The 22,664-nt window shown below is 50.6% G+C and overlaps 1 protein-coding gene and 1 long non-coding RNA gene across 2 annotated transcripts; one reads left to right on the top strand and one right to left on the bottom strand.

The window, feature by feature from the left end:
• Positions 1 to 3,351: 3,351 nt before the first annotated feature.
• Zdhhc19 (zinc finger DHHC-type palmitoyltransferase 19) lies at positions 3,352 to 13,667 on the bottom strand. Its single transcript, XM_052740506.1, is given in 11 exon segments — positions 3,352 to 4,049; positions 4,357 to 4,442; positions 8,026 to 8,131; positions 8,463 to 8,542; positions 8,544 to 8,636; positions 9,411 to 9,455; positions 9,457 to 9,492; positions 9,494 to 9,514; positions 9,516 to 9,554; positions 10,023 to 10,155; positions 10,504 to 13,667. Coding segments are annotated over 11 exon segments (1,227 nt in total). The 5' UTR covers positions 10,650 to 13,667; the 3' UTR covers positions 3,352 to 3,607.
• Positions 10,753 to 17,763, top strand: LOC128111935 (uncharacterized). Its single transcript, XR_008218782.1, has 2 exons — positions 10,753 to 10,865; positions 17,060 to 17,763. It is a non-coding gene; the product is annotated as an uncharacterized LOC128111935 (long non-coding RNA).
• The last annotated feature ends 4,901 nt before the right edge of the window (positions 17,764 to 22,664 follow it).

The following is a 22,664-nucleotide window of genomic DNA, read 5'->3' as shown; positions in this document are numbered from 1 at the left end:
TGGGTTCTCAGCACAGGACAGACAGGACAGTGAGTAGTAGAGGTGAAACCTGGGACCAGGGTTTGCCTAAGAACTAAAGAGATTCACAGGGCTGTGGTGGTGCACGCCTTTAATCCCAACACTCGGGAGGCAGAGGAAGGCGGATCTCTGTGAGTTCGAGGCCAGCCTGGGCTACAGAGTGAGTTCCAGGACAGGCTCCAAAACTACACAGACAAACCTTGTCTCAAAAAATACCAAAAAAAAAAAAAAAAAGAAAAAAAAAGAAAAAAGAACTAAAGAAACTCAAGCCCAGACAGATCCTAAGGGCCTGACACCTGACCCAGGTGCCCAGGAGGGTGACCAGCAAGGTGCCCCGTGCCCTGTGAGGTGTGAGGAGTCTGGCCCCGACCCTCACTCTGCATGGTCCCCTCTGCCCCTTCATCCTGCCTTGCCCCACCTTCAGCCACCTGCAGGGCCCCCTCTTGGGTGGGGTGGTTGGGGCAGAGCAGGGCAGAGCAGGGCGTGGTGAACCAGAGGCAGCAGGAACCATTATCAGGTGGCCCCGGATGGAAAGGGCTTCAGCAGCCTCCTTATCGGCTCCTCAGCGCCCCAGACTGTGATGCATAGCCACAGGCTTATCAGGGGAGCCTGGGGCAGGGTGGGGGGAGAGCCAGATCCCCTGCAGCTCCTGCTCAGGCTCTGCCGAGAGTGGAAATGGCAGTGGCCTTCTGGGAACCAGAGAGTCACTGGGCTCGCTGCCATCTCTGCCGTTAGGTTATCTTAGCTAACCACTTCCCTCCCTAGCCCCCAAACCATGACTGAAACTGGTGACGGTGGGCTGTGGGATGAAGGGTCTCACACACACACACACACACACACACACACACACACACCGTCCTCCCCTAGGAGGTCAAAGCCAGTGACTCTTCATGAGGTAAATGACTCTGTGGGGAGTGCTGGGCTGAGCAAAGGGAAGTGGCATGTACCATGGCATACACTTTGAGTGGTCAGTCACTCGGCTTTGCTGTGTCTTACCCTACAAGTCTCGACATCCCAAAAGGCCAAGCGGACCACTTTGGAGATGTTTTTGGAAACCTCTTGCAGGCTCCAGGAGCTGGCTGGGATCCTGCAGAGGGTGCCCCAGCTACAACTTGGCCTCACTCTGAGGGTGGTAGGGTTTTCTGGGCACATGGAGAGCAGGCCCCATAACGGGGCTCTGATAACAGCTTCCACCTTATCTGTTGGCCAAGAACTGGGTGGGGCAGGTCTGAGAACCAAAGGCAAGTTCTACAGAAAGGTGGGGGCAGCTTAAACGAAGGCTTCCATGAGGGAAGGACCCGTGAGGGTGGCCTGAAGTTTAGGGGAAGGGACGTCAAGGGCAGGGGTGGCCTAGGTCCCTCTCAGAGCTGTAGAAATCCTCAACTGGGAAGAACAGAGGCCCAGAATCCTCATCCCAGAGGAAGACGTAACTGCCTTTGGAGGAGTCAGGGCCTCTTGAGAACCTGAAGAAAACGGCATCCTTGCCTAGTGGGGAAACTGAGGCCTTACAGGTCAGGGAGAACAACACCTCTTAGGCCACTGGGGCTGGATGAGCCTCCTGCATATCTTGAGACTAGGAGCCAATGTACAGTAAACCCAAGCCAGGCTGGGCTGAAGGGAGATAGCCTCCCCAAAGCTCCTAGAGGAGCTGGGACTTGGGCAGGTACCCTTCTCAAGCCAGGAAGTTGCAGCCTCCTTGGCCCCAAGATCCTCTATTCCTCTGGCCCAGGCCCAGACCACCTGGAGAGCTCTCCTTTGGAGAGAGTAAGCAGGAACCCCGACTGTCACATTCTTGCCATTTTCTTGAAGCTGGGGTGTTCCCCTCTGCACACACAGGACATGCACACCCAGGTGTAGACACACATCTGGGCTCAGTGGCTCAAAAGGACTGTTTCTGTCCTTGGTTGCCATGTAGAGCTGCGCTGGCTCTGCATTTAAACATGCCCCCGTAATAGCCTAAAATGTGGTCCCTGGCACAAGCTGGAAGGGCCAAGCTGGGCTGATCTTTTTTTATTATTATTATTTAATATTTATTTATTTTTATTTATTTATTTATAGACAAGGTCTATATAGTCCTGGCTGTCCTGGAACTTGCTTTGTAGACCAAGCTGGCCTCAAACTCACAGAGGTCCTCCTGCCTCTCAAGTACTGGGATTAAAGCCATGCCACTCCAGGCCTGGCCTGGCCTGACTTTTGATTTGCCAATGACAAATATCCAAAATTCCACCTAGAACCCAAACTGGAGAAAAGCCCCAAGCCCCACAGAAGCTCCTGATATTGAAAAATGAGCTAGCCCACAGCCCATAGGGCCAGAAGCAGAGCAAGTAGAGTTGACAGATTTGACAGGGAGGGGCCTGGGGCCTCCAAGGACAGGTGAGGAGGGATGGGGGAGCTGGGGGGATGTGTGTGTGTGTGTGTGTGTGTGTGTGTGTGTGTGTGAGAGAGAGAGAGAGAGAGAGAGAGAGAGAGAGAGAGAGAGAGAGAAGGAGGGAGGGAGGGAGGGAGGGAGGGAGAGAAGCTAGACTTTATTGTCTAAAGAGCTAGAGAGCTGGTCATGTGCTCCACCAAGCACCCCCAGGCGCCTGAAGACTCACTAGACCTTGGATCACACCAGGGACAGGTGGAGTATGGGGGAGGGGGTACATCAAAAATGAGACGCGGTTGCGGGAAAGACGCAGGCTCAGCATTAAGAGTGAGCACACCCCATTCCTCCATATCTCTTAAGAGTGGCCGCTGGAAGGGTACCCACACCTAATCTGATGGCCTTCCAACCCACAAGGTCCAGTGCTGCAGCTCAAGGGGCCCGAGCGAGACTTGTGCGTTCCCGGGCAGTGGGCGCCCTCTGCAGCCAGATACAGGTACTGCAGGGCGGAGGCCGCGTCCTTCCCCGGTGCAGACATGACTGGCGGTTTTCTCACACCATCGCCAGCTCTCACCAGGAAGACTGCACTTAATACTGTCCGTCCATCGTAAGAATGAGAGAAACTGTAGTGTCTTGCCCAAGGTCACGGACCCAGGCAATGCTAAACTCCGTGCTTGAGTCTCCAGGGATCCTGGCTCACTCATCCCTGGAGGTCGTTGTCCCCAAGCCCCTTGAACAGGCCTGACACCCTCATCAGAAACCAACAATTAACATTTAGTGAGGACTGGCAGATGTCAATACTCCCACCATTGAAACGACAGGGGCTTGGCCCAAGTGGACCCCGAGGATTCAGATGGGGAAGTATAGGTTCAGGTGGTCCAGGCTCAGTGTGCGTCTGGGTGAGCCTCGTCTAGGCGTCTCCGACAGCAAGGACAGCCGTGGGCTGGCATCAATCTAAACACAGAGTGGGGACATGCAGGCTTCCTCCAGCCTCCCCAGCTCCAGCTCCCAGCCAACCCCGGTGCTCCACCCCCCACCCCCCAACTCCCCATGGACGGAGCCAAGGGGAGACTAGCTCCTCAAAGGCAACGGGTTGAGAGGGAATCTGTGGTGACCACCCCCATCGTAATCCTTACGTCCCACTTCCATGTATTTCAATGAAAATGGGCCGTGTGGAAAATTTTATCCACCTAAAGGAATATTCTTCAAAACAGTATCAACTGTAGGCTAATCTCTGTCCTCATTAAGAGTGACTGGCCCAGGTCCAGAGTAAGTTGGGATGCGGTCTTTTCTCTGTTTCTGGGGGGCACCTGAGAGTGTTCTGGAGGCCTGTCCACCCTCATTCAAGGTCCCTCCAGGTTTAACATGTCTCCACCAAGCTCTGAGTACCCCAGCTTCAGGGCCAGCCCCACCTCCTGGGGACTTTCCCACAGGAGTCCTCTGCCTTCTCACCTCCTTGAGAACAATGTCTTCACCACTTCCTTGAGGCCCCTTCCCTGTTGTGTTCGGAGGAGGTTGGGGCTGGGGTCCAGGGGGATCAGGTTGATCAGAGGGGCCAGGGGGGCCTGGGGAACAGTGTTCAGGAGGACACAGTGGTGAGGGCTGTGTCTTCTCATAGATCCATTCCGTCCCCACCGGTCTTTGCAGACAGACGACCTCAGACATGTACCTAAAGAAACAAGCCAGATGCAAGGGGTCAATGCCCTTCTCAGCCAGGGCCCCATCCTCCCTCTCAGTTTGGGGACATATCCCAGAGGCCAGCCCTGCCCGGAGCTAGGCTAGCCTTTCCTGGCTGCAGCTCCCTCATCCCCTCAACCCACAAGAACTCACAGAAGGGCCCAATGGTCCCCCGTGGGGGGTGGGGGGGACCCCAAAGGAAAGGCCTGAACCGTGCAAGATCTGAGAGCAGGAGTGAGGGGCCACTTCATCTACCAGCCCTGGGGGCCGTTATTCAGATGTCTCTTTTCCCAACTCACTTGGGACTCAGTGGCGCACACATTGTTAGATACCAGTTCCTGGCAAAGCCCTGGTCGAAAGGGTTGTATTCTTGATGGTTCCTGCACTGGAAGGGTATGGGGGTGAGAAAATGTCAGAACTGGCCAGTCCCTCACGGCAGCTCCCTGCCCTCATCCAGTCAGCTTAGCTCCAGCTGCCACCGATTTGCAAAGGAGGGCAGGGAAGCCGGAGAGGGAGCTGGACTCACCGGAAAAGCACCCCCATTCTGAGCAGGTCTGCCGAGGCTGATGTTAACACTATCCCCACCACCTGTACGCCCCTTTGTAGCAACCTTGCTCTCCGTGGCCACACATACCCTCCGCTGACCTTCCAGACAGGTGTTCAGACCCTCCCGTAACCACTCGGCCCCTCCACAGACAGTTCCACCATCCAACCACCGTTTCTTGGCCCTTCCCACCACCCATCTTTGCCTTCTGGATAGTTGTCTTCATGGAATTTCACCATCCGGAAGGTCAGCAGTGGTTTGGATCAGATTTTCCCAGCCAGCATCACGTGGCCTAGGAAAGCCTGGCCCGGATGTGGTGATACGGCAAAGGTCAAGCTCAACGTTCAAGTCCTCCTCTGGTCACTTTCTTTTTGGTTTGTTTGTTTGTCTGTCTGTCTGTCTGTCTGAGAGTCTCACTCTGAAGCCCAGCATGGCCTAGAACTCACTTTTTTCTTTCTTTCTTTTCTTTTCTTTTCTTTTTTTTTTTTTCGAGACAGGGTTTCTCTGTGTCACTTTGTGCCTTTTCTGGAACTCACTCTGTAGCCCAGGCTGGCCTCAAACTCACAGAGATCCACCTGGTTCTGCCTCCTGAGTGCTGGGATTAAAGGCACGTGCCATCACCGCCTGGCCTAGAACTCACTTTTGTTGCCCAGGCTAGCCTCAAACTTGCAGTGATCCTCCATGCTGTGGTTAAAGGGGTGCACCACCATGCCCAATGTCCCCTGGACACTCTTAACTAGGGTCTCCATGCCCCCTTCCCACTCACCCCGAGACCCCACCTCCTGCAGGCTAAGCCTTATCCCAGCTTAGAGAGTCTTGGGCACAAGGAAAAGTGGCCCAGCCGCAGCCCTGCCTGCTCCCAACTGCCCCGTGCCCCATGCTCCTGTTATCAAGACTTGAATCTTCAATACTCCAGAAAAAACCAGGACTCCATTCAGGACGCCATGGCCCAAAAGCTACACGAACCATCGTGCTTTGGAAAGGCCCGGCTCCTTCAATGTGGCTGAGGCCATTAAGAGAAACAGGTAGCCCCACTGGGGATTCTGACAGAATGTTTAGAAGGATTTGATACAATTGACAGAATTTTAAAAGTTACATGGAAAACAATCAGCTAGATACATAGGAAATATAGAAAAATGTTGATTTGTATGACATAGAAAATGCTTAATATGCTGGGCAGTAGTGGCGCATGCCTCTAGTCCCAGCACTCAGGAGGCAGAGGCAGGTGAATCTTTGTGAGTTTGAGGCCAGCCTGGTCGACAGAGTGAGTTCCAGGATAGTCAGGACTACATAGAGAAACTCTTTTTGAAAAACCAGGATTACACAAAGAAACACTTTCTTGAAAAACGGGAGGGGGAGAGGAGGGAGGGGAGAGAGAGAGAGAGAGAGAGAGAGAGAGAGAGAGAGAGAGAGAGAGAGAGAGCTTAATAAAGTCTTAAGACCCAACCAATCCATCTGAGTATGTTCCTTTGCCCACGGGGGCCCTCTCAGACATAAAGAGAATCAGGGGTGCATACGTGTGCACACACACTCGCGTACATGTACACAAATACTTCACAGTGAAAAACTTCTGCTATTTGGAACCTGAAAAGAAAATGAAATAATGAGCTATAGCTCTCAAGAAAATATTTTTAAAACACACATCTGAACCCCCGGATACATAAAGAACTCCTAAGACACAAAAGGGAAATAATCCAATTTTTAAATGGGCAAAATATTGGAGCATACGTTACATCAAAGGTGCACATTGCTCAACATCACTCTCTTGAGGAAAATACAAATCAAAGCAGTAGGATGCCACCACACATTTACTTGATGGGCTAAAACAACAACAACAACAACAAAAAAAAAAAAAAAAAAAAAACTAAACAAGCCCCCAACAGTGTCAAGTGTTGGCAAGGAGGCAGAGCAACAGGAATTCTCATCTGTCCTTGTACGAATGCAAAATGGTGTTTTGGAAGGCAATCTGCTAATTTAGCATAAAATTAAACACATAGCTACCTCATGACCCAGGATTTACACACTAGGAAAGCTTAGGTTCTGGATACCAATGTTCGGACTGCGTTCACTTTATAATTGCCCCAAACTAGAAAGGATGTAAAAATCCTTCAGTTGGTGAACGCAAGTCGGTAGAGCATTCATACAAGTCAATGCGATGCTACACTGCGATAAAGAGGAATAAACTGACCGGAACAGCAAGGGTGAATCTCAAGTGTGTTGTGCTAAGCAAGCCAAGGCAGACTCGAAAGACAATGATTTCATTTATGTGGGCTTCTCAAAGATAAAACAAAACAACAACAAAAACCCCTATGGGGGGAAAACAAACCAACCATTGTCCAGGATGTAATAAGACGACAAATCACCTACAAAAGGCCTTGAAAGAATCTTCTGGAGTAATGACGTACTACTTTCAGATCCCCTTACCATGACCCCCGTGTTTCCTCTGCATCAAGACTAACTCCCGGCCGGGCAGTGATGGCTCATGCCTTTAATCCCTGCACTTGGGAGGCAGAGCCAGGCGGATCTCTGTGAGTTTGAAGCCAGCCTGGTCTACAGAGTGCGATCCAAGACAGGCACCAAAGCTACACAGAGAAACCCTGTCTCGGAAAAAAAAAAAAAAAAAAAAACTAACTCCCACGCTCGATTTTACCGGCAGCTTTAATGTGACCGGTTCTGAGGGGGTCTGCTCAATTGCCAGTGCTACGGTCCCGAATTAGAGCAGCTTCCTCGCTCTCTTAGTTACATTCTGCTTTCAACCATATTGATGCCATTAACCCCAGCTGCCAACGAGGCTGAGCCGGGGGGGGGGGGGGGGGGGGGGGGGGGGGGGATCGAAAGTTCAAGGCTTTCCCGAGACTGTTCCAAAAAGGCGGGGGCTGGGGATACAGCTGAGTGCTTGAACATTTGCCTCGCATTTTCCAGGCCCTGGGTTCAATCCCCAGTACTGGAAGGTGAAAAAAATTTTTTTCCCTATTTTTCTGTCTCCCTAGTCCTTTTGCAAAGCTAGAAACGCCCCGATCCTTCAAGATCACATTAGGGCACACGGAGTGGCGTTTCGGGCCTGTCTAACTCTTTGCTCCTTCTCTCGGTCCCAACAACACAGCCCAGGACTGGCTTTTCTGGGTGTGGTCCAGGGAAAGAGGGGGGATGCTGCCTTTATCTACGTTCCTTTGCTGGTCCTCGATCGCAGGCCCAGCCCAGCCCACGGCCGCGCCTCGGGACGGAGAGCGACCACCGGGCTCCAGCAGGTGGCGCTGTGGTCTGAGCTGCGGCTGCTGCTGCAGCTGCTGCTGCTGCTGCTGCTGTGGACCCGAGTCCTGAAGGCCTTACCCCCAGGGCCAAAGGCAGTGGAGAATCAGATCCAGAGGACCCAAGATGCTGCCCACAGCCAGACATCCGGGCGCCCACGCTCCACCCCACGTACCTTGCTCTCGCAGGAGCGCTCCGCCGTGCTCACAGATATGGCCTGGATCATCAGCAGCAGGACGAGCGGAATCAGGAAGCCCGCCGCGGGTGCAGCCACCAGGACGCTGACCAGCTAAGGAGCCACGCCCGGTCCAGCTCATCTTCCCCGCTCCACCGTTACTCCCCGCCACCCTCTCCGGAGCACCTCACCGTGGGCCTGCTTGTCCCTTTTAGACCTTCTTATGTGGCCCCACTGGGTTCTTAATGCTCCTTAGTTTTTGTTTCACTCCATCCGTTTCCTTACGCTCACCGGCCCACACTGAGCCTCTTCGGCTAGCTTCATCCATCACCGGGCTCCACCCTCGGAGAGCTCATCTCTCACCTGCCTCCACCCCTCCCCCACTGCTCCTCACTGGGGGGGGGGGGGGGGGTCCGTGGACATGTGTAGACAGATACGCCATAATCTTGTCCACCGAGAAGAGCAGATGGCTTGTACGAATCAGGAATATCAGGCAGGTGATGAGCAGGGCGCCCGAAGTAGAGGCAGAGGGACAGGACCAGCACCATAAAGAGGCGGAAGTTGCGGTGACCGATGCAGTTATTGACCCATTTGCAATGGTGATCAAAGTCCTGTGACAGGAAGAGGAGCAGGCCTCCAGGATCCGTCCTTTGGCCCAGCTTCCATCACCCCAAACAACTCAGCCCTCTAGGTCACTTACTCTCCCCCCCCCCACCCCACCCCCACCCCACACACACTGGCTTTCACCCCCCAGGGAGAATCCTGGTGACCGAAGTCCCTAATGCTGGCGTTTCTGGTTAGAACACAATCAAGACTCTGTGTCTTGACACTTATCCTGGTATATATAGCTTTCAGTCGGACAAAGACCATCTCTGGGTCTTTCCTTTCTCATCTATTAGGTGAAGATGAAAAAAAAAAATAGAAATAAAAAAAAACCCAGCCTGGCGCAGCCAGAGTCCCTCCTCTCATTTGTAAGCTGGTGTGCCAGTGCATGGAGACAAGCTTGCACAAACCCGGAGACCCAACTCAAACATCCAAAGGGCAGGGAAAGTCCTCAGACCAGGCCTGTAGCCAACTGAAGGGTGTAGATGCCCAGCGACAGCACACCAGAAGACGGACAGAGACAGTCTTCTCCGTCCCCTTCCCCGGGGCCAGAGCAAATGACAGTGCCCACGCTGACATGCCAGCCTCCCTGGACAGATGCAGGCACAGAGGTAGTGCCCTGTGTGAGGGACCAGGAACAGGGGGACTCGCAGTCATCCTTGGCCCTCATCAGTCAGGGAAAAGTCTCACGCCCACGGCGCGGGTCACATATGATGAGGCTTTAGGTTCTGGCCAGGTCTGGGTGACAGGTTAGCAGACAGGCAGGCAGCAAGGGGTCTCACCTCCACACATATGTTGCACCAGGGGCAGTGGTAGGTCCGGGGTGGGGCGATGAAAGCAGCACTTGGGGCACCACTGCAGGCGAGAAGGCCCTTTGATTCACCGCTCACCACGTACACCATCATGGGGTCCTCATCGACGGACGCCTGGCGTGGAAGAGGGATAGGCAGTATGTGCCCTGGGCAGCCCTACCAGCAGCCCTGGGCACAGGGAATGTTCCAGGAAGAGGTGGGTAAGGGAATCCCTGACCTAACGGAGCAAGCGGACCATCAGAGAGAGGGAGAGATGCTGGGGGGGCGTGCTCCAGCTAGCCTGGTGTAAAGAACTCTGCCTTTGAAACGGTGGCATTTGAGTTTTGCGCTGTAGTGGGACAAGGGAATGAAAGCCCCATGGTTTGGAAAAGCCTGCAGGCTTCCTTCTCCATCCTACGGAGCCCACCCTTCTGAAGCAATTGGAAAAATTCCAGGGTCCTGTTCCCCCACCCCCAACTCTACACCTTGGTGGCTCAGGAAATGAAATACTAGAGCCAGAACGGTACTGCCATGGAGTATAGAGGCCCCGAGGCTGGAGGTGGGGCACCGGCCTTGGGGTGCCACCTCCTCTTTCCAGGGGGCTGAGTCCTCACCTCGATGTAAGACACCAGGGTCTGAGAAGTTGAGCGAAACAAGACTGAAGAAGGTGAGGATGAAGAGCGGGCCTGTGACCATGGGAAAGACCCACTCTCCGTTCTGAGCCAGCCACCTACAACTGAGACCAGAGCCACTTTCAATCCTGAGCCGGAGCAGCCCAGAGCTCCTCCCCAGGCCCTGACCAGCCGGGTCAGGATTCACAGAGCTGAAAGCCAGCTCTAAGTATCCGGGCAAGCGACAGGCTCACCGAGGCCCCACCAAAGGTCACCGGCATTACCACCTCATTCACCCCCCCACCCCCACCCCCATCCCCATGCACCGATACTCCAAAACTCCGCACCTGCACGTGGCCCTCCAACTAGACAGCTGTTCCCTGGGCCTTCCATTACTCCTTCCTGCCTCCCCCTGCCTCTGTTTCCATCCTGTCTCCGTATAAGAAACCTAACAGATGACATGGGACACTTACGGGAACCAGAAGAAAAGGCCACTCAGAAAGACCAGCAGCATCACATTGAAGGCTGCGAAGAGACTCGGGAGGAACCATGGCCGCGGGACCACAGGCATCTGCTGTGACTCCTTCACACGCGTCATGTCCTCTTTGGGGAAAGGCATGGCTAGCGCCTAGAAAGAGACGGTTCGACTGGCCAAGTGCGCGCTGTGCAAGCATGAGGACCTCAGCTCGATCCTCGCTCGGGTCCCAGGTACAAGCAGGGTGTCTGAGTGTACACCGTGAGCAGCCACAAGAGGATCCTGGGGCTTACTGGCCAGGCAGTTCAGCCAGACAGCAAGCTCCAGAGTTCAGCGAGAGACCTTGTCTCAGAAAGTAAGGTGAGATTACTTAAGGAAGACAGCCGATTTTGGGATCGCACGCACGCACGCACGCACGCACGCACGCACGCGCGAAGGGAGAGGGCATGACTCTCATACTCACAGGACTCCTGATGACTCCCACAATTTGATTGCCCATAGCAACAGAAGCCACAGCCCAAGAGAGGAGAGCAAAAGTCTCATTGTGATGTCACAGAGGCAGAGGGATGGAGGCTGTGGCTGCTTGGGGGTCACTTTCAATAGCAGCCCTCCTCCCCATCACTTTACGCTGGAGTCTAAGACGCCCCCAGCCCTGGCTCGGAAGCTGCTGGGCTTTGTCCCCCAGAGGGCCACTTGCTGTGGCTCTGTTGGTGTGCTGGAGGTCTCAAGAGAGGGGTTACCAGGGACACTGACTGACTTTCAAAGGGATTGATGTAGTCCTCATGAGACGCCCCCCCCCCCCATTTAGCAGGTCATTATAAAAATCATAGGACTAAAAAAAACATTTAGCAGGTCATTATAAAAATCACAGGACTGACTCCTCCCCAGTCCCAGAATCTCTCTGTCATGTGACTTCCTGAGGAGATGGGAACAGACACTACTTCACCCCAGGCAGAGCTGATGACAGACCGAAGGACCGATGCCACCCAGATCTAGCTTGGTGAACCAGTAATCACTGAGGTTACTTACAGAAGCACAGTTGATTTAAAGATTTATTTATTATGTATACAGAAGAGGGCGCCAGATCTCCTTACAGATGGTTGTAAGACATCATGTGGGTGCTGGGAATTGAACTCAGGACCTCTGGAAGAGCAGTCAGTGCTCTTAACTCTCTGAGCCATCTCTCCAGGCCCAATAAGATTTATTTTAGTTTTGTTTATGTGTATGTGTGTGTCTGTGTGAGTGTATGCCGGGCGTGGGCAAGTGCCCTCAGAAGCCGGAAGAAAGCGTCAGAGCCCCTGGCACTAGAATCACAGGAGGCCCTGAGCTGCTCAACTTGGATGCTGGAAAGTGAACTTGAGATCCCTGGAAGAGCAGAGAGTGCTCCTCACCACCAGCCGTCCCTCCTGCCCTCCTTTTTTCAAAGACAAAGTCTCACTATGTAGTCCTGACTGGCCTGGACTCACTCTGTAAACCAGGCTGGCCTCAAACTCACAGAGATCTGCCTGCCTCTGTCTCCTGAGTGCTGGGACTAAAGGCCTGCACCACCACTTTAATTTCTGAGACTGAATCTCTTGGTGAACCTGGAGGTCACGAATTCTGCTAGGCTGACTAACCAATGTGCTCCAGGAATCTACCAGCTTCTGCATCCCCAGCCCTGGGGTTATAAACATCCATTGCTCCACCCAGGAGCTTCTAGCTGGTTGTCTCTTGTCTCCCATTTCACCATGGCGGAATTACAGAGGAGGGTAATCCCATAAGCTTTTTTACAAGAGTTTTAGAAACTGAACTCAGCTTGTAAGACTTGAGTATCTCGCTTGCACTTTTAGCCACTGATCTACCTCCCCAATACCTGCCCTCTAGTTTGAGATAGGGCCTCACTGCTAGCCTGGAGCTCATCATGTAGACCAGACTGACCTTGAACTCAGAGATCCACTTACTTCTGCCTCCAGAGTGCTGGGATTAAAGGCGTGTGTCATCATAGCCAGCTGTCCTCAGTCTTGAAATGTGACCTTTACAAATTTCCTCTGGAGCCTGGGGAGATGGGTCCTTTCAGTGAGTAAGCTACCTGCTGCACAAACGTGAGGATGTGAGCTTGGATCCTGGCATCCCTGTAAAAACCAGGCATGCAGGCACGTGTCTGTAACCCCAGAGCTGGGGGTGCAAAGGCAGGTAGATCCCTGGAGCTCACTAGTCAGTCAGCCTCAGTGAACTGGTGACCTCAAGGTTCAGTAAGAGACCCTGTCTCGAAAAATAAGGCGGAGAGCAATTTTAGGAGACACGTGATGCTGACGTGTGGCCTCCACATGCACAAGCAAACATGTATGCACCCTTGCATGTAGGCACACGTGCACACATCCGAGAGAACACACGCATATAAAAACAAATCAAATTTCATCTGATTCGATATGACAAGCCCATAGTTATGGAACGCAGACTCAACTTTATATGTAGAACATGAAAACAAAATCCTTGCAGAAATTTGGTGGCTGCTCTGTGACCTTACCAAGTGCTGTGTTGCTTATTGTCTGACCCTGGAAGGTTAGGGGCTGGGGCTGTGGGAGGAAAAGGGTGTGTCTGCATATATAGTACAAGCAAAACTTAGGAGAAGAAGAACTCTTGAGCCTGGCCTTGGAATGGCCAAGGAGATGGGTTCAGAAAAAAAAAAAAATCTAGAGTTTTAGAATCACCTAAATAACTTTTAAAAGTAATTAATACATTTTAAAAGATTTGATTAGGTATGGTATCACATACCTTTAATCCCAGCACTTGGGAGGCTGAGGCAGGTGGATCTCCGTGAGTTCAAGGCCAGCCTGGTCTACATAGCAAGTTCCAGGACAGCCAGGGCTACATAGGAGTAATCTGTTTCAAAAAAAAAAAAAAAAAAAGGAAAAACAAACAAAAAAGACTTCTTTCTTTTTATTTTTTGTGTATGTGTGTATGTGAGAGCCTGCATGCCCGGTACCTGTGGAAGCCAGGAAAGAGCTAAGGATTTTCCTAGAACTGGAGTTACATGTAGCCATGAGCCACCATGTAGGACTGAACTCAGATCCTCTGCACGAACAGTGTGTATTCTTAACCCCTGAGCCATCTCTTCAGCCCCTTGTTATTTACATTCTGTGGGAAGAGCATTTTTTCCCCAGCATTTTTTTTTTTTTTTTGGTTTTTCGAGACAGGGTTTTCTCTGTGTAGCTTTGCGCCTTTCCTGGGACTCACTTGGTAGCCCAGGCTGGCCTCGAACTCACAGAGATCCGCCTGGCTCTGCCTCCCAGTGCTGGGACTAAAGGCGTGTGCCACCACCGCCCGGCCATTCCCCAGCATTTTAAGTGCGTCTTGTACATGTAGTACCTTAGGGGACCAGAAGAGGGCAACAGATCCCCTGGAACTAGTTACAGGCAGTTGTGACCAGCCATGTGGGTGCTGGAAACCAAACCCAGGCCCTCTGCAAGAGCAGCTGGTGCTTTTAACCACTGAGTCATCTCTCTCAGCCCCACCTAACTCTTCAGACAGAATTTAGCTAGCTAATCTGTACAGTTCCAGATCTATTGAGCATAAAACAAGGGGGTCTTCAGGCACCTAATGTAAGCCCCTCAGGCCACAAGAGTGGCCAGGCCGCTCCCCTGAGGACCTCCAACTGCCAGGTTCCACCCCACAGAACACTCGAACTGCCCTAATGGCCAGACACTGCATCTACCCTTCAGAGTAAAAAGCCCAATCTCTGGACTTGAAATCCTACCAATCCTCACCCCAGGAAAGCTTCACCCTGAAAAGGTCCGCCCCCACCCCCAAGAAACTCTATATAAACCCTGCCTTCTGTTCAGTTGTGGGCTATTTCTCGCCTGAGCAGAGGCAGCCACCCTCCCGGTTTTTCCCCTCCCAATAAATCTCTTGTGTGAGGTTTGTTGTGCTGTGTGACTTTGTGGTATTCCCTGGCTCCCTGCTGCCAGGATACCTTTCCATCCGAGCTGTAACGCTCACACCCTGCATGTGTAAAACAAACCCAAACACAGAGCACAGCACACCTTCTGAAGCCCTTCCTCAAACTCACTCAGTTACTGTCACCCAAACTGGTCACCATGAAGTGCTACTTGGAGAGCCTTGACTAGTGGAGAAAATCGACTTAGAAAAACAATAATGCTGTGTCTGCGGGATAGTTGGCAATCAGCTGTAAACAGAGGCGGAGTTTTCTGTCCCGACCACTCGGTCCCAAATGAACACACAAAAGCTTATATTTATTACAAAATGCTCGGCTGATAGCTCAGGCTTATTGCTAACTAGCTTTTACATTTAAATTAACCCATTTCTATTGATCTGTGTACTGCTACATGGCCCTGGCTTTACCAGTCCTCTGGCATCTTGCTTCTTGGGTGGCTTGCTCGAATCTCTCTTGACCCCCGCCCCTCTTCATCTGAGTCCTCGTTTGATTGTTCCGCCTCACTTTATCCTGCCTTGCCATAGGCCAAACAGCTTTATTATTAACCAATGGGAGTAGTACATATTCACAGCATACAGAAGGATCTTCCCGCAGCAATCAGGACTGTAAATCTTGTGAAAAGTACGTTTGTGGCTAATTTTCGGTACCTAAAAGAAACGTGAAAAGTAGTCACGGGGCCTAAAAGGCCCCCAGCCACTACACAGGGGCTGCTCTTCCAGAGCACCTAGCTTCCGTTCTCAGCACCCACGGCGTGGCACACTTAACCACCTGTAAGCTCACTTCAGGGGATCCAGTGTCCCCCATTGGCCCTCTGTGGGCACCACACACACATGTGGCATAGACACACACAGACACATTCACAAAAGTAAAAATAAATCTTAACAAAAAGTAATCAACCAGGCAACACAGTCACTTGAAAGCTAGCTAAGACAGAACTTAATCAGGTCAGCTGGAAATAAGGGTTTGAAAAGTCTGGGACTTTCTGTGTGTGATAATTAACTAGCTGCTTCCAGACGATAATGAGAGCCCTTGATAAAATCTCATCGATTTGGGTCAGAATACTGTTCCTCTAGATAGTTACCAAGCTAACCCAGACACCTGCCAAGCAGAGCACTGCCCCCCCCCACTTTTTTGTTTTGTTTTGTTTTGTTTTTTGAGAAAAGGTTTGTCTGTGTAGCCCTGGCTGTCCTAGAACTCACTCTGTAGACCAGGCTAGCCTTAAACTCAGAAATTTGCCTGTTTCTGCCTCCCTCCCAAGTACTGGGATTAAAGGCATGTGCCACCACGCCCTGCTCAGAAAGCCCTTCTTAAATAAGATAGTTTTTCTTTTACCTCTTTATTTTTCCTCCCCGCCTCTTTCCCTATCAAGTTTTTACCAAGAGTGATGTCTTTCAGCTACATTGAGAGCAATGTCTGTTGCCAGCTAGGTAGCACCAAAGGCTTGTTCCCATTTCTTCTCTCTCTCTCTCTCTCTCTTTCTCTCTCTCTCTCTCTCTCTCTCTCTCTCTCTCTCCTCTCTCTCTCTCTCTCTCTCTCGTGAGACAGGCTCTCATAATGCATCTTAGGCTGGTCTAGAATCCCTTATGTATCCCAGGCTGGCCTCAGACTCACAGCTGTCCTCCCGTCTCAGCCTCCTACCACCATGGCTGGCTTGAGTTTCATTTCTTCTCAAAGCCGTATAACAATTCACGGTGTGCCACATTTTTTTTATCCACTCATCTGCCAGTAGATGTTTAGGCTGCTCCCGTTTTGGCTACTGTAAACATTGCTGTCATGGATGTCTGTTTGCAAATACTTATTCAAGTCCCTTCACCTTTCCTTAAGGACATGTGTGAGGAAGTAGCATGCTGGGGCATATGGGAATTGTGTGTTTAATTGAGGAATTACCATTGTGCTCTCCAGAGCAGCGGGACCATTTTAAATTCCCACCAGTGTGTAAGTGTTCCCACCCCCCACATCTTACCTAACACTTTGTTTCCTAACTTTTACTTTAAAAAAAAAAAAATGTGTAGCCGGGTGGCAGCAGCGCACGCCTTTAATCCCAGCACTCGGGAGGCAGAGCCAGGTAGATCTCTGTGAGTTCAAGGCCAGCCTGGTCTATACAGCAAGCTTCCAGGACAGGCACCAAAACTACACGAAGAAGCACTGTCTCGAAAAATAAAACAAAACAAAACAAAAAAAATGTGTATAGGTGTTTTGCTTACATGTACATATGTGTGTCATGGGCATGCCTGGTACCTGCGAGGCTAGAAGGGGGAACTTGAGTTACAGAAGGTTGGGAGCCACCCTGTGGGTGCTGAGAATCGAACCCAGGTCCTCTGGAATAATAGCCAGTGCTCTTAAAGTGCTGAGCCACCTCTCCAGCCCTATAATAACCATTTCCAATGGGCATGTCACAGGCAGCTCATTGTACTTTTAAAATCTTAACAAAAATTCAAAAGGAAGCATGATTCTTATGTGCAGAAAAGTACAAAATGCAGTTGAGAAAGACAGAGGACTCCTAGATGAGTAACGGTCCTAAGCTGATGATTGAAAGGCTTGGCACCCTCAGGACAGCGCTAGCCTCCAATAGTTCATACATCAGTGCGGTTCCCTTCTTCCTTTCGTCTTTTCTTTCAAGACAAGATCTCCTGTACCCCAAGCTGGCATCCACGTCCCTCTAGAACCAAGGATGACTGTGAACGTCTGACTCTCCCACTTACACCTGAGAATGCTGGCACTCCAGGATGCTGCCCCACACCTGGCTTATGGGATGCCAAGGATGGAAACCCAGAGCTTCGTGAGTACCAGGCAAGCGCTCTACTAACTTAACTACATCCCTGATGTGGGGTACTCACCAGAGAAGACTGTTCAGACACGCATTTAAGTCAATAGGAAGTCTTTATTAGCCGGCCGGTAACTATACTGGGTGCTCAGGATCTCGGTGTATCCCTGAACCTTTCTCACGATGAGCTTTTAAGCACAAAAACCATGTTCTGGATTGACACGCTTCAGTTAACAAGAACAGTTAGCCAGAAGCAGAGCTACAGAAGCTAAAAAGCAAGGTTTTGGCAGGAGATGCTGTCTGCATGCTGAGTGTTACAGGCTGAATAGTACTTCCATCATGGGGTCAGTTATGCTAAGGCCTGGAGCCCTGTTACAATCCCCAGCCCCAATCCATGCAACATCTGTCAAAATTCCATAAATGTATAAGTGTTTCCCTTCACATGTATGTCTGTATCATATTCGTCATGGTACTGGAGTTGTAGATGATTGTGAACTGCCATTAGGATGCTGGGAATTGAACCCAGGTCCTTTGTAAGAATAAATGCTCTTAACCACTGAGTCATGTCTCCAGACAAAGAGTAGTCTTATCAATAAACAGTGCTAGAACAACTGAATGAACATTCATGTGTAAAAGAGGTAACCACAGCTGGGCATGGTGGCGCACGCCTTTAATCCCAGCACTTGGGAGGCAGAGGCAGGCGGATCTCTGTGAGTTCAGAGACCAGCCTGGATTACAGAGCAAGTTCCAGGACAGCCAGGGCTACACAGTGAAACCCTGTCTTGGGTGGTGGTGGGGGAATGGATTCTATTGACTGACAATGCTCAGGATAAGGGTCTATGTTGTTTTTAACAAATTTTCAATCATTTGGTTTTACCAGTAATGCTGGGGTGAAAGCCTGCTAGCTCAGAGAGGCAGAGAAAGCACCCAGCTGATCTTCCTCCTCAGACAATATCCCAGTAGTCTCTCCTTTCTCCTATGCCATCTCAAAAACTCTTCTCAAACTGAATGTCCCTCCCATCTACTTCCTGTGCATCTCTATCCATGCTCCTGACTCCCCCTTACTCTCTCTGTTTTTTTTCTTAATAATCCTATATTCACTTCCTGCCAATGGTTGCTCCCTCTGCCTGGGGTTGATCTTAATGTAGGGAAAATGGGCTGACTAAAGAAACCCACTTTGACCCTGGAGCCCAGACCCAGGGAAGGAAACACAGCCTGGACCTTAGACCTGAGTCAGAGAAAGAAAAACTTTATCCCCAAACCCAGAACCAAAGAGTCATGCCCTGACTCTGAAACCAGTACCAAAGAAAACACTCTTGGTCCCTAGAATCAGAGACAGTGAAAGAAATATGCCCTAGCCTTAGAATTAGAGTCAAAAAAACCAAGAAAGGCCAGTGAAAGAAACACAGTTTGGCTTTGAAATCAGGGCCATCTCTGCCCCTAACCCACAAAACTAACCAATCCCTGGTTAACTCTGTCCCCCGCCCCGTTAGATCCTATATAAACCACCCTGCCTGGACAGTTGTGGACTGTTCTCTCCACCCTGATAGAGGCAGCCACCCTCCTGGACTCCTCCTTTCCAAATAAATCTCTTTCTCAAAAGAGTCTTGGGTGTGAAGATCTTTCATTCATCAGCACAAAGAAGATTGCTAAGACGTCCCATAGTGGACTGAGCAGACAAAACCTTGCTGATGCCGGGCGGTGGTGGCGCACTCGGGAGGCAGAGCCAGGCGGATCTCTGTGAGTTCGAGGCCAGCCTGGGCTACCAAGTGAGTTCCAGGAGAGGCACAAAGCTACACAGAGAAACCCTGTCTCGAAAAACCAAAAAAAAAAAAAAAAAAAAAAAAAAAACCTTGCTGAGACGTCCCCTCGGGACTGAGCAAGGGAGAGCTGAAAAAGTAACAACTTTTCACCGAGCCGGAGGAGATTGCTACATATCTGCAGGGGTTTCTCCCTTAGCAGAGTGAAGCAAAAGAAGCAACATCTTGAGCCAGAGAAGCGGAGCTCTGCTAGGCAGCCCCTTAAGTGCCAGCTGAGCTCTGCAGCTCTGCAGGAGAGGAACAAGATTGCTGTATTCTGCTGGGAGACCATTCCCCATTGCACCAGGTATATCCTGACTCCTGAACAGTCAGGATACCTTTCCCTCCAGGGCTGAGCTGTCCCATTGCAGCTCCAGCTGCCAGAGCTGTCCTAGCAGCTCAAGGTGTCACATGACTCCCCAAACAGTCAGGATACCTTTCCCCTAGAGTTGCAACACTGTTACTTATGCTTACCCCTGTTTACAATAGTCAAGCGGAAAGCTCTTAGATTAAAGGTGTGTGCTAGGGCTGAGCCACACCACAACCAGAAACAGATTTTTCCAGTAGATGACACAGTCTCAGGGGTTCGAGATGTGATCAAATATCCTGCAACAGGTCTAGGGAGGAAGGTCTGGAATAAGCATAATATAAGCTCCTTTGTAAAGTACATGGGACCTCTTCCCTAAGAATGGGCTCTGGTGCTTGACAGTGCTCAGGAACCCGGGGGATCCAGGTGAGGCCTGGCTCTATGGCTAGCCAAAGATCACCCGGTTATTAACAACATCCTCCCCCTCTTCTGGGTAGAAAGCAGGTATGCACACCCCTTTCATCAAAGAGGCAAGCCTGTGTGCTTATCATTCCTGGTTTCTCTAGTGCTTATCTGTGAGTATGAGGACCTCATGCCCTCTACAAGGATCCTGTACACAAGAGTACATTATCAGGGATCCTGTACACAAGAGTACATTATCAGGATCCTGTATACAAGAGTTCATTATCAGGATCCTGTACACAAGAGTTCATTATCAGGGATCCTGAACACAAGAGTACATTATCAGGATCCTGAACACAAGAGTTCATTATCAGGATCCTGTACACAAGAGTACATTATCAGGATCCTGTACACAAGAGTTCATTATCAGGGATCCTGTACACAAGAGTTCATTATCAGGGATCCTGTACACAAGAGTTCATTATCAGGATCCTGAACACAAGAGTACATTATCAGGATCCTGTACACACGAGTGCATTATGGGGCAGCTGCAGTAGAAAACCGTGTGGTGGACCTCAGAAACCTAAGAAATGAACTACCGGTTGCCCGAGCAAGCCCGTTGCAGAGTATGAAGCAAAGCATCTCTCAGCAGAGTCTCTGAGATGTACTCGGAACAATACTGCTCACAGCGGTTAAAACTCAGCGTCCATCAATGGACAAGTGGGCAAACGAAACAGAGGAGGAAACTTCATTCAGCCTTACCAGAGAAGAAAGCGCTGCACGCTACATGACGCATAGACCCTGACTAATTTGATAGCATTCTGCTAAACAGACCACCACAAAAAAAGGAAATACCGCATGACATAGCTACATGTGTTAAGTTTTTTGGTTGTTGTTAACATTTTGTTTGTTTATTAGTGTAGAGATAGAATTTTATTCGGTAGCCTCGGCTGGCCTCCAAGCTAAAAATGAAATAACACAATGAAGTCATTACTTTATATAATTAACATATGCTAATTTAAACTACTGAAAAGTAAACAAAGGCTGATGGGTTCTTATTAGTTCTAAAAGTGTGGTTGACAGTAGCTAGCTGTCAGGCCTGGAGGCCCAGGAGAAGAACTTGACTGGCCCCGCTGGGCCTCTCTAGCTGAGAGGGACTGGCCTTGAAGAACAGAGCTCGCACCCTGATCTGATCTCATGGGCACGCTGTAAAGAAACAGCCACTTAAGAGACTTTAGGCAGCATTATTCAATTTCCATGCGATTGTAGGCTTTCTGTAAATTCTGTTTAAGCCATGGTGGTTCCATAAAATACAGGCGGTTATGCCAATTATTTTGTATCTGTTGAGATTTGCTCTGTGACCGAGTGTGTGGTCGATTTTAAAGAAGGTTCCACGGGGTGCTCTTTTTTTTGTTAGGGTGGAACGTTCTGCAGATATCTGTTAAGTCCATTTGAGTCATAACATCTGTTAGGTCCCTTATTTCTCGGTTAAGTTTTCAGTCTGGCAGATCTGTCCATTGGTGAGAGTGGGGTGTTGGAGTCAGCACAGAGCCTTTCTCCAGTGACTGAGGGAAGCAGATGCAGAGAGCCACAGCCAAACACCAGGCCAAGCCCCAGGAGTCCAGTCAAAGGAGAGAAGAGGGATTCTATGAACAAGGGGGGTCAAGATCATGATGGGGAAATCTACAGAGACAACCAAACCAAACTAGTGGGAACTCGAATTTAGACCAACAGCTGTGGAACCTGCATGGGATTGGACTAGGTCCTCAGCATAAGTGAGACAGTTGTGTAGCTTGATCTGCTTAAGGGGCCCCTGGCAGTAGGATCAGGATCCATCCCTGGTGCATGAGCTGGCCTTTTGGAGCCCACTACTTATGATATGACACCTCGCACAGCCTTGAGGCAGGGGGAGGGGCTTGGACCTGCCTCCACTAAATGTACCTCCCATGGGAGACCTTACCTTCTTGTAGGAGGGAATGGGGGGGTGGGTTGGGAGGGGGAGGTTGGAGGGGCAAGAGGAGGGAAGAGGGGGGATCTTTCATATGTAAAATGAATAAAAAATGTTCTTAATTAAAAAAATTTTTAAAAGGAATAAAATTTTAAAAAGGGAAGAAAAAAAAAAGACTTTGGGTAGGACAGGAACACCCATCAGGTTGTCTCCCTCCACCTGTGCCCAGTGAGAAATGGTCATCTCTCATGGAGCTTACCAGTGTCCAGCCTGGCCTCAGGTCCCCCTACTCCTTCCTACCTCCCCACCCCGTCTGGAGGATATTTCCTCCAGGGAAGTCTAAAGTTCAGGCTGTGTGTAGTATAAGCTCAAGGCTTCTTAACAGCCACAGATGAATGACCTGAGGCATGTTCTAGTGGAAGTCGCTTGAGTCAGCTTGTGCCTGTTAGGTGTGGCCGAGGCCATTGACCCCCCGCCATCAGCACCCTTACCCCCTTTTCCTGCCCTTCCCTCCACCCCAGGAGGTCACCGGCCCCGGAGCCTCCTACTCCTGGTCTTATAGTGTCTTGTCCTGAGAACTGTGCTTTATACGGAGGGTAAACTGTGGCACTCAAGAGACCTGGCGAAGAGTTTGGGGAAAAGGCTCCTGCCATGCCTGCTAAGGACCCAACACTCCCAAGGACCCTGGTCTCACTACCGAAAACCTCCCACTCAGCCTCCACAGCTGAGCCCCCACTACCCCAGGTGCCTTTGCCTCTGTTCACGCCCATGACACTCTAGCCTGGTTTCTTTTTTTTTCTTTTCCTTTTTTTTTTTCCCCAGAGCTGAGGACCGAACCCAGGGCCTTGTGCTTGCTAGGCAAGTGCTCTACCACTGAGCTAAATCCCCCACCCCTCTAGCCTGGTTTCTTAACCTCCTTTGACCTGAGCTTTGTCTGTGAAATGGGAATAAAGACCATGCTCGCATTATAAGAGGGTGATAAGGTTTAGATGAGGAACAGTCTCC

The sequence above is a fragment of the Peromyscus californicus genome, unplaced genomic scaffold, assembly GCF_007827085.1.
Source record: "Peromyscus californicus insignis strain IS unplaced genomic scaffold, ASM782708v3 Scaffold_16__1_contigs__length_79575227, whole genome shotgun sequence".
In the NCBI taxonomy this organism is placed as follows: domain Eukaryota; kingdom Metazoa; phylum Chordata; class Mammalia; order Rodentia; family Cricetidae; genus Peromyscus; species Peromyscus californicus.
Note: the sequence above shows the minus strand (reverse complement) of the source record. Positions and strands in the feature narration are given on the sequence as shown.